General features: G+C 35.3%; 1 protein-coding gene across 1 annotated transcript in view; it reads right to left on the reverse strand.

Moving 5' to 3' along the window:
• Positions 1–1,170: 1,170 nt before the first annotated feature.
• The window catches only part of LOC108734052 (sushi, von Willebrand factor type A, EGF and pentraxin domain-containing protein 1), a 47,120-nt gene continuing 35,812 nt past the window's right edge, over positions 1,171–12,478 (reverse strand). Inside the window, exons 8-9 of the mRNA XM_025981072.1 lie at positions 4,081–4,274; positions 1,171–1,993 (exon numbers count right to left, since the gene is read on the reverse strand). Coding sequence (XP_025836857.1) covers positions 1,863–1,993; positions 4,081–4,274 — 325 coding nt within the window. The 3' untranslated portion in view covers positions 1,171–1,862. The remainder of the gene's footprint in view (positions 1,994–4,080; positions 4,275–12,478) is intronic.

Raw genomic sequence — 12,478 nt, forward strand, 5'->3', positions numbered from 1 at the left:
GACTTTCCCGACATCCTTTAAGGATTTGATAGAGGGCTTGCTCTTTTAAGTCCTTCAAAGTATCTACATAATTCCAACAGCTTTTTGCAATTAGTGACAATACATCATCAGTACAAGCACAAAAAACCTACTCCTAAGACTTAGTAACATAACAAGGGTCCTGACAGCCTTAGTAAAAGAGTAGCTTTATATCCTTTTTTAAAAATGTTTAGTCACCTAAATAAATAAAATCAGCATACGACCCATTTAACAAAAACTATTTTAAAGATCACACATACGAAAAAAATAGAACACACTTAAACATTTTTGTTGATTCTTTCTATAAGTAGACAAAAAAATACATTATACTTACTAGTAACACGGACAACTACAGGATATATAAAGATTTAGGAAAATCGTTGGTGTTTATAACAATTTTGCTGTTATTGTTGTTGCTTATTCGGCACAACTTAAATCACAATATTATTCATAGGTATAAGAAACATGGTCCACAGTTACTAAACGATTCAAACGAATAAAAATAAAGCGATTTTTTTAAACACTACCGCTTACAATTAAGTGAATTTAAAAGTTACATTTTATTACCTTTTTAATATATATACCGACTTATCTAATTATAATATTAAACATACCTACACATATCTCACAGAAAAAAGAAAATACATTTCGGGGCCCTGTAAGCTAGACTGGCAGGAAGCAGAGCCTGCACGTGGTGACTATGCGTATTAATAACATAATTGGGAATACAGTCAAAGCTGCTATTATTATGCAGGTCATAAACTACGACAATTTTCAGTTGTTCTAAAAAGTTCCAACTAGAAACAGTGGCAATTCTCAACCAATACTAAAGAAATGGAAAAAATATTGAGAATTCTATCTGTTTTTGTCATCGCTGTGTTTTTTTTATTTATTTCATACAATTAATGATCTTTAGACCAGCACGACAAGACCGGATTTGACTGTAGTAGCGATTTATAAAATACCACAAATGGCGCGGTAAACACCATCTGTAGTACAATGCTACGTTTTAGGATTACGTAATAATGTAGCATTGTACTACAGATGGCGTTTACCGCGCCATTTGTGGTATTTTATAAAACGCGCTGTTAAGACAGCAGGTAAAAATTGGTCTGTGTTCTGTCGAAGCTGTCTGCGACGCCCTGATGTGATCCGAAAAGATCGAAATCGCGATCCGCGTCTGACAGTTTCGACAGAATACAGACCACTTCGAATTATTTTATTAGTATCGATTTGACTACTGTCTACTTACTTTTCATTTACAAATAAAGAAAGCATTTCGCGAGATTCTTTTGTTCTTTAAATCTGATAGCATTCCACTTACCTACTAGAGCTACGGTACTTGAAAGTAATTAAAGTAACAGCCTAACTGTACTTTGTACTAAAGTATAAAAAATTAATTTTTGTTTAAGTGTTATCAAAACAAATTTCTATTCGGAATCTTCAATATATAGAATTAGTAACACCTATATGTATATCAGGCTCATATTATGGGACCGATGCTAGAAAAATTTTTAAACTGGAGATGAAATCTGAAGCAATTTATTTATTTGTTGCTAAAGACACGTCATTCAACTTTCCGATTTTCCAAACATTAAAAATTTTAATGCACATATTTGTCAATTTTATTGTTCTCAATGTTAATGTCCATGTTAAAAATATATAAAAAAAGTAAATATTTATGTATGATGGTCAAAGTTTGTTTACGATCAATAAAATTTAGATTTTTGGTTGGTTTCGAAAAGTTGTATGACATTCTTCTCGGGAAGGTTTACCTACTGCTACGAATACTTATGTAGGTTTAATTAGGGCGCCTAACAACAGACACTACGATTGTGATGGGACTAGGGTACATCAGGAGATACCATGGACAATTTAGCAGAGTTGTTGTCCGTCATGGAACGATTTTCTATCGCTAACGAATGGTTGTCAATGTTACCGTCTTCATGTTCGCTCTCTTCTAGGAGAGGAACACCTGGAAAGCAATAGCATATTCGATAATGCAAGATTATGAATGAATCTCCTCACATAAAGACAACAACAAAAACTTTACTTGAATTTAGGTAATACTAATTCACTAGTTGCACTACGAGGGTGGATTGATAAGTTTCCGGCCTGACCAAGAAAAACAAGGTTTTTAAAAATTTTTTTTTTTTATTTCTCAACATAATCTCCAAGGCGGCTGATACATTTCTCATAGCGGTGTTCCAGTCTATTAATGCCATCTCTATAGACTGATTCGTCAAGCTCCTCAAAATAACCATTTACAGCTTCGATTACTTCTTCATTGTCCGCAAATCTCTTACCGCCAAGCCATTTTTTGAGATTAGGGAACAGAAAATAGTCACTCGGGGCTAGGTCTGGAGAGTAAGGAGGGTGCGGCATCAATTCAAACTTTAGATCGTTGATTTTAGCCGTCGCAACGATTGACGTGTGCGCTGGTGCGTTATCGTGATGAAACAAGATTTTTTTCTTCGCCAGATGAGGTCGTTTAATTTTCACCTCGTGGCTCAAACGTTGCAATAAGTCTGCGTAGTATTGACCAGTGATAGTATTACCCTTTGCAAGGTAATCAATGTATATAATACCTCTTGCATCCCAAAAAACAGTAGCCATAACCTTGTTCGCCGAAAAAATTGTTTTTGCCTTCTTTGGAGTTGGTTCCCCTGGTCCAATCCACTGTTTAGACTGTTCTTTGGTTTCAGGAGTGTAGTGGTGGACCCACGTTTCGTCAACGGTTACGAATCGACGCAAAAATTCGCTTGGATTACGCTTATACAATGACAAATTTGCGGTAGAAATGTTTTTTCGAATCAATTTTTGGTCGACTGTTAGCAAACGCGGCACCCATCTTGCACAGAGCTTTTCCATATGCAAATGTTGGTGCAAAATATGTTGCACACGTTCATATGACATCTTACAGGTCTCAGCTATCTCACGCACTTTCAATCTGCGGTCTCCCAGCACTATTTGATGAATTTTTTCGATCATATCTGGAGTTGTGACCTCAACGGGGCGTCCTGAGCGAGGCCCATCAGAGGTGCTCACACGACCCTTTTTAAACTCGGAAACCCACTGCTTAACGGTTGAATATGACGGGGAGGATGTCCCCAGTGTTGAGTCCATCTCTTTTTTAATTTCCTTCGGCGTTAACCCCTTCAAATAAAAGTATTTGATGACAGCACGATTTTCCTGCTTTTCCATTTTTACGAAAACCACAGAGGCGTCTTGTTCAGCGTGCTGTCAAACCTACACTAGCAAGGAGATCGGGCTGAAACTATAGCTACAAGCTATCCAAGGATGGTACTATAGAATGTCACCTCAAGGTAGGCCTAGTGGCGTCATCTCTTGGTTAGGCCGGAAACTTATCAATCCACCCTCGTACCTTTCAGATTTTATAACATAGAAAACCTAACCCTGAAAATGCCTCATAATTGAGGCGAAACGTAGACTGTTGGTCTCGTATAAATAAAAACCTTTGTCCAATACATAGCTTATTGAATTCAAATATAACAAAATCCAATACAATAGACAAGTACATATGCAAAAGTTGCCTTGTTTAGATTAGGTAAATAATGATTTGATATTAGGTTGAAATCTAAACCATTTTTTGAAACCACGATCGTGAATTTAGATGTACCAGAATATCCTATTATTATTATTACGTACACCTTAACTTAGTGTTTTCCAAAAATTATCAACTTGATGAAATTAATTTGATCACAAACCCTACAATAACTAGACCACAACCGAAAAAAATTATATGAACATTTATGTTACATTATGATTGGGCAAATAAGGGTAAGTTTCGGAAATTATCATTAATATTTTTCCACATAAATACGTATTACATGTCAGTGTAAATTCTTGGTGAAATGAAGCGGGTGCGATGCAAATGCTTATTCACCTATTTTTTGAAAATTCGTCCCTAATACAAGTTTATTTATTTTCATTATTTTCTACACAATAGGGTTGTTGCAAATAAGAATAGCAAACGAGAAAAGCAATGCCATAGAATTAGACCTTAAAAACAGTCGATACCTAAAACCTAAAATTTCTTACCTTCAGTATTGTGGACCGAGCTGGTATCAAAGGATGCTAGACTACCGCAGTGAGCTCGACATGAGGCAGTTTGGGAACCACTGTGCGAAGATACTGTGTCCAATGTTATGGCGGTCGAGCCCTCCGAAACAACCATGGTGTCCGTCGATCCCATAGGATCGCCTCCTGATCTTGTGCTGGCAGAATGGGATGCACTGAAAAGAAGAATGAAAATGTAATTAACGAATTTAAATAATTTTTTACCAAATTTCGGATCAGTCATATTGTAGAAATGACATCAAAAATCAATCAGGAGTAGGTGAGGGGGTGGTTTAGGGAAGGGGACAATATAATAATTTAATATTTTGGGGGTAGGGGGATATCAGGAAGGAAACATGAAGGAAGAAGGTTTTGGAAATAGGGATCAAAAGTAAGTACGATAGAGAGAGGGCTTTGAAGAGATCAAAAATCAATCAGGAGTAGATGAGGGGGTGGTTTAGGGAAGTGGACCATATAGGGGAATTGACGAGGAGCAGATACAGGGAGATAATAAAGAGGGAGAATTAAAAAAAAAAAATGGAGAACTTCAGATATGTGGTGGGGCTGAGAGAGACGTGGAAGGACTAACAAGATTGAGTGTCAAAGTATTTGGAAGTAGCCAGCAAAATTTAAGGGAAGAAATGAGTGTAGGAGATGTAAAATTTGGAAAAAGGAAGAGGACAGACAGCGAAGACAGGTGTTAGGAGGGGATGCGAAGATAGTACAACTCGGGAAGAATGCTATGAAATGGTGAATGACGATGGACGTGGACTGAGACGACTGAAAAACAATTTAAGGAACAGGGGTCGTTTTGTGTTTTTAGGACAGTCAAAAGTGTCAAGCAAAGGACAGAGACGAAATTAAGACGTAGTCAGAGGGTTATTGCACAGAAGATGGTACAGCATTAAAGCAACTTGTAAATACCGCCGTTAACACACCCTTCACCTATTATTTATTGATGTGAAGGTAAGTGCTAACAATTTTACAGCAACTTTGAAACATCCTGCAATTTGTGAACGATTTTAATTGCGCTACCGCCGCGAAAGAGAATTAATTCATTCCCATCACACGCACCAAAATTATAGCTCGCGGAATAATTTCAACTCGTTGTAGCATAACTTATTGACACGTCTCATAACACTTTGCTTGAGCAACACGTACGCTAGGTATACAAGGTATATTACATGTACATGATGAAAATGACTTGTCTATCTATCTGGCCGTTACGGGCAACTAATATTCAAATGAAACTGATATCACACTAATGCCATTTAACGCTAACATTATTTCGACTTTTTATCCGTTACTCACGTAGAATTTTTTTTTATCTTTCATCATTTCCGCTTGAGCGGACATTGAGACGCCCTTCCAGCCCCGTCTCATTACATTAGCCTAGAGCGTGGTTTAATAACAATAATTTTCAAGGCGTTTTTCACACCTTTCGATACCGAACTGACAAGTTCGCATCGAAACTTGTTATGGGTCGGTAACAACGACGCTAACGCTTTAAAGGCAATTAATTAAAACATATACGTATATATAAGTATTCTGCACAGAAGCAACTTTAAGACAACATTTATCAACTGCACAAACAACACACTCTGCTATTATAGGTAGCGCAATTTTTCCTACATTGTCATAACACCTGAACTAAAGATTAACAGTAATAATACTCCATTATGTTACCATTAGAGCCTAATTGACCTATAAGAAATCTACAATCTACTTTCTAAAAAGGAATCAATAGATTTTCACTAATGTCAAGTGAAAAGTTACTTATTAACAGTTATAACACTATTGAAAATTAGTGAATAATAGTGAATTGAAAAGAGTAATTGAATCAGTGAAATTAATAACGTAAATTAAAAAAAAAGCATAAAATCTCACCAAAATGGAACCCAGTCATGCAGTAGATAAATGTATAATACCTAATTGCAGTTTCAACTTTAAATATCCACCACTACCGGACTAGAATTTTGAGGGGGGTATAGGTACGGTCCCTATAAGTTGGTAGCTAAACTACCTCTTGTGAGTCCCCTAGGGCAGGAATGGCGAACCAATGGCACGCGTGCCATTAGTGGCACGCGACACAATATTTTGGGCACGTCACTAATATTTCTGTCATTGATTCTTTAATCAAGGAATTTTCAGCGAAATTTTCTCACTTCAGAGAATTATCGGAAATACTAATACGAAAGTTTATTATGTACCCTGATGTGACATTTGATAAAATAAATTGAAGAATCTGAAATGCAGCTGATGGATTTCCAGTCTAGTTCAATATGATTCAAAAAGTTGTTTGAACAAGGAAAGAGTTACAAATAATTGAAACAGAAATATCGACGGGTAATACAAGTGAAAATGCTAATAACAAAATTTTGGAAACATGGAATGCGATAACAAACACATTTAATTTTTTGAAAAGGCTGGCATATGATATTTTAATAATGTTGTCATCAACCTATGCCTGCGAGTCATTATTTTCAGATATTAATAACATAAGAAACTCGCAGTTACAAACCGTTTGGTAGATGACTCCAGTTCAGCATGCATTCTGCTAAAATTAACATCTAATCAACAACAACCCTAACATAAGTTATTTGTCATCTAGTCTGCAAAAACAGAAGTCACATTAATTATACTTTAATTTAAATTACACGTATAATTTAAACATTGCAAAATGTTTCTATTTTCTTGTAGAATTTTGAGTTGATATTATTTATTATCATTATTTTCCTAATAATCACACAGACAAAATTATTTGATGGCACGTCTATGACCTGATTTAACTTTTCTTTATAAAAATGGCACGACGGTACTTAAAGGTTCGCCATCCCTGCCCTAGGGCAAGGAAGGGGCATATAACGCCTTGCCACATTTGCCCATTATCAGAAATGTCGCATTTTCCCCCGCAGGGAAAAATTATTGCTACCACATTAAATATTTTTGGAAAAATGAACTTTATTATTAATGAAAAGATACAATATATACATATGTCACTTATTTGTCAAATTTGTTTGCTCTTAAGTAAGATTGTGTTATTGGGCTGTTTTGTAGCCAATAATAATTTAAATTGCAATCGTGTCTAGTTTCAGCTGTCTTACAATAACAATATCAGGAAGTACGCTTGTCGGTTCGTTGCAAATCTAAAAGATTTCATTGAAACGACGACATAATTGGGTTAAGCGATTATTATAAGTTTTTTCATTTTACCGAGAGTATTTTCGAAAGGATTTGTCTCATCGAGTCCCCATAAGGTAGATTTAATTGTAAGTTTATAGATGTGTTAGGTTTGCCCCTTAAGACCCATATGAAAAACCCATAATGGCAATGCTCATTTTAGTTTCACCACTTTTTTGTTGGGATTTTCATGAGAAATCTACAGGGAAATTCCTATATCGGCATGGCCCCATTAGACACATGAGGCCCGCACGCTACATTGGGCATGCCCTCTATAAATTCTAGTCGGGTAATTACAATTATTAGCTTTAATGTTTTTCATTCCGTACATACAATGTAAAATAGGGAAAAATGTTGAAACGTTGTTATTGACATTCCTAATTTAAAGTCCATTTCCCCGATAACGTCATTCTATCAGTTTTATCTCAAATATAACGATATAAGTTTAGGAACGAGGGTTGATCTTTGCATATCATCGCGTAGTACAGATGTAGCGATACATGTCCACCGCAATATAATAACCTGTGGCCTAGATCACAACAAGGCACGCGATCGACGGCAGCCGCAGTCGCCGACCGTCGATTATCATCACGACAACGACCGATTGTGGCGATCGATCCGATCGATCGAATAATTTCGCTGACTGCGCGCCTCCCGCTCGTCGTAGCGGCCGCAGCTGCGTCCACGACCGATCGTTCCCTCGTCGTATGCGTCGCTCTTCTCACATCTCGTTCGCTATCTTTTTAATAAAAAAGACGATCGCGCACAGATAATACCGTAGAGTTTCTCACAATTACTATGTAAATCGGTTGCGATTATTGAGAAATATCGTTAAATTGATAGATTTATGACGCGAAACTGCCTCGAAACGCATTTAACATGAACTATTTATGAGCGAATTTCACAATACTTGCCGGATGATATGCAAACAAGTCTTCCGCACTTTTTATGTAGGTATACATGTATTAGAATGCAGATACACGCATGCTACGGATGATTGAACCGTGACGATGGGATCGCCAATAATCGATTGGTGTATAAGAATTTGCATTTTGTATATTTTCCCTTATTTCACATCTTTCTTATAAACCAGCTAAAAAGCGCTAAGACATCATTTTAACTGCTTAGGTGTTTTGAACAATAAAAATTACAAACATTTGTCTTTATCAGTATTGTAATGACAATTAAGCATCGCAATTTGTATTTTTCGATTACTAAGCAAGCCATGGAAAAAAAATAAAAAAAAAAACAAAAAAACGAAAAGATAATTTATAATAAAATACAATTTGAGTAGAAATTTCAAAATTTGAATAAATCTACACCAAATGTTATACATAATAATTTCTCTTATTTCCCTATTCATGGTCATTAGCACATTTTAATATCTATAGGTATTTAAATGCAGTCATACACATGCATATTATAAGCGAAATGCAATGAATAAAACAAAACTTCACTTAATTTTCCATTGCATTCATTGGGCAGGAATTAACTACGAGATTTCGGTAAGAAATAAACAACTAATACAAGAAGGACTCACTCCCACTAATTACATTGTGTATTAGTGTATTGAAGGGCCCAATAAATTTTAACAACTAGGTATAATTTTCGTCAATACGTGGAGAAGATTTGAGTTTAAACTTAGATCAGCGAAAGTTGATGCAACCTTTTAGTTACTTTAGTGCAAGAATTAGCGCATAAACATTGCAGGGAATTGCAAAACATATTTTTTATACATAAACATAAAAACGAAAACACTATTTCGTTTTCAAATTGCTATCCACTCCTGCTTTTATTTCCTACTTAATAATCGTAAGAGCGGTTTATTACAAATTCTAATGGGTTTAAATCCGGACAGATCATTATTACCGAGTGTAGTCCATTTCCATAAATTAAAGGATATATTTCAGACGATATTTATTGTCGATAATATATAATCGGATAACAATCTGTATCAGGACATCATTAGCAGCTTCGTAAAAAGATACATTTTGCTAAATGCAGGCTAACCACTTCTACCTATACTTACGATTAGGTATGTAAAGAAAATGTACATCTTACATTTGTTTCAATAACACTTCGGTCTTTTAAATTTCTGGTGCTCCTGTAGAAATTAATTAAACTAAATTTATTCTGATTTATAACTACGGTTCCTTTTAAAGAAAATTTTGACGCTGAGCAGATGCTATTTAGGATAAACGAATTTTGTTTGATTTCATGAAATGTTCGATATTATGTAGATATGTAAATATTTTATTATTAAAAAATTAACTCTTTAAATATTGAAAATTTACACCATTTTATAATAAAATGAAAAACAAATTATAATATTGGTCAAAATACTACATTAAATTAACTGATTGTGAGTAAATTATTATAATAATATGCACCAAATGGCCAGAAAACCCTTGACTTGTTATACCAAAAGGTCTTATATTAAATTTGATAACACACTTATTTCAATGCACATTTTATGAATAAAGTATAAAGTGGCTACGTCTTAGGCCATTTATTACAATTTAAGATAATGTTAATATACTGCATCGGATACATGTTGCGTCATCTACAGTCTACACAATAGAACTGTAAATTTCACCAGTAAGATTAATTATATCTTTTTTATTACTATTTTAAAAAGGGTAGACACAAGTATAATTAATTGTTTTTAAATACATTTATGAAAACGAAATAACCTTATCAGAATTTTCAAGTTCAAGTTTCATGACAGGTTTTCTATTAGGTGTCGACAGAGTTATTAAAAAAAGAATACTTTTAAATAATTACTATGAATACACAAATCTTCAACTAATCTAAAAAGTACTTAATTATTCCTAATTAAAAGTAACTGTCAATCATTAAAGTAGAACTCCTCTCATTTAGAATATATATATAGAGAAGCTTTTCCACTTTGAATTATTATGTCAGGAAAGTGCACTGTCACAATTAACAGGATAAAGAATGTTTTAGTTCTTTCTTAATCTGCACAAAAAACAGAACGAAAATCTCTCTTAATTTCAATTGAAAGCGTGTTTACAAAGGAATTTATTCTCTCCTTTTAAACGGACACTTATATGGGCTTGGTCATGCTTCAGGGGATGATTGTACCTCATAACCAGAAAGAAAACAATTTAAACGTGCTACATATAAAAATGCGCTGGTCTTGCACACAGACTACTAAAATTAAGTACAAGTCCTGTAGAAGGAAAAAAGGCGCGTTACATTATACTTTTTTCTGGAGATTTTCACACGACAACGATAAAGACGACGGCCATATCAGCTCGTCATATCGATCGTAATCGCAACGATTATCGATCATGGTCCCGTTTATTGTAATTATTGCTCAACGAATATAATGCTAAGAAGCGACGAACGTCCGCGCCCCAAAATTACAGGCAGCGTGACTAATGGCCGCTAAGTGACCTCCTAACTATGGACGAACGACGATATTATGAAGTCGAGTCGAGCAAGGGCCCTTGGGCTGCGATCTTGTTAAAAGTGCACAGCCGAATACGCCCGTTTTCGTCACCAAACACCGACACAAGGACCCGCGAAAAACAACGAAATCAACCCACCGTAATTGGATGTAATACTTTGCAGTTAACGGCAAAATTGACGCATCGTTAAAATACCTTAGTTATGTAACATTGTACATTATATGAACAGAATAAATGATCAACATTACTAAAGCCATGACAATTTTCGGGTGACAAATAGTACATTACGTATCGAGGGAAGAAACAGGGTTATTTCAGACTGCATGTCTGAGACAACCCTGTTTCTTCCCGAGGTACGTATACTAGTTTTTGTCATGTTTGTGCGGAAAGCTCGTTATTAAAATGATAGTTGGCGAAATAAGACTAAATGATTTAGAGGTTAGAAAGAAATTGTCATTGAACAACTGATTTCTGCGCATGCCCATAAACTTCAGCGCATGCGCTGAAAAGACTAATTTCCTTACTTCACGACTAAAACACGGCTGAAAAGAGGTAATTTCTGCCCTATTTCACAGCACGCAAAACGAGCTTTCCGCGCTAACATGACAAAAAAATAATAACACACTTAAATTTGGACATATCTAGTATCTAGCAAGAAGAAGTTACAGATGCTAAGCTAGCTTCAAATAAAATGAAAGCGACATTGAAATAAGGAAACATAAGAAAAACTATTAGGTTCCTATCATCAGCTAATAATGCTGGAAAACCGAGAGTAAAAAAGGCAATGGTCGGCCTAGATTAGATTAAACATCATTTTCATCAAAGGCTCAGTCTTAGGATTAGTTGGACATCCACCTCCATTCTTTCGTATTCTTAGCTAATTTGCGTATTTCCCTAAAAACTAGAACATCTAAGTCTACTTCTCCATACCTCTTAACTCCTGTTTCTGCTTATTATATATAACTCATCACTGACCTGTCATCATCATCATAGGGCAGTCAGTCCTAAGACTGCTTGGACACGCACCTCACTTATTCCTGTCCTGAGCTAATCTTCGCATTTCCTTAAAACTAGAACGTCCCACAACCTTAACTATTTGTGAACATTAATCTAATCTAGTCTATCTCTACTACTATTAACTCCTGTATTAACTTCTAAAAAGTCTCCACCTAGTCCTTCATGTTTGAGAAGGTGTCTCACCAACCTATCTCATCTATTATTGACTACCCTAGCGTCCTCCGTTCCCCTACTTGTTCTAATTTTTTAACGTTCTCTATCCACGGTATCCACATCACTCGCCTGCACCTCACATTTCAACGACATTTAATTCAGGAAAGAGTAGAGGTGCGTGTCAAACCCGTATATCCTTTATCATGATACATATTAATGACAGGACAGGATAAATTTAGTGAGTGACATAATATATTTCTCCTTTTGTGTAAAATTAAAATTTAGCGAATCACTGCATTTTCCTTGAGAAATTTAACGTGTCGTTATCTTTAAAATTTATTCTGCAAACTTAATTGGTTATAGCCGTTGGTGGTAGCGGTTTTATAATACTCTCATTGGCAGTTTGTTTTGGCAGTTACATGTTAATTACAGATAATTTGGCTTTTAAGGATGCCTCTCGTCAGGAAGTCGTCGAATGTACCATTTCAAAAATTGACGGAACAATTTCGAGAAAAGGCGTGTCCATATATATCCTTAACAAGTCATTAATACACAAACTTAAGCTCAATGCTTTTTTTTTAAGGCAGCACTAATTA

This window comes from Agrilus planipennis, unplaced genomic scaffold (assembly GCF_000699045.2).
Source record: "Agrilus planipennis isolate EAB-ADULT unplaced genomic scaffold, Apla_2.0 scaffold1, whole genome shotgun sequence".
Classification (NCBI taxonomy): Eukaryota; Metazoa; Arthropoda; class Insecta; order Coleoptera; family Buprestidae; genus Agrilus; species Agrilus planipennis.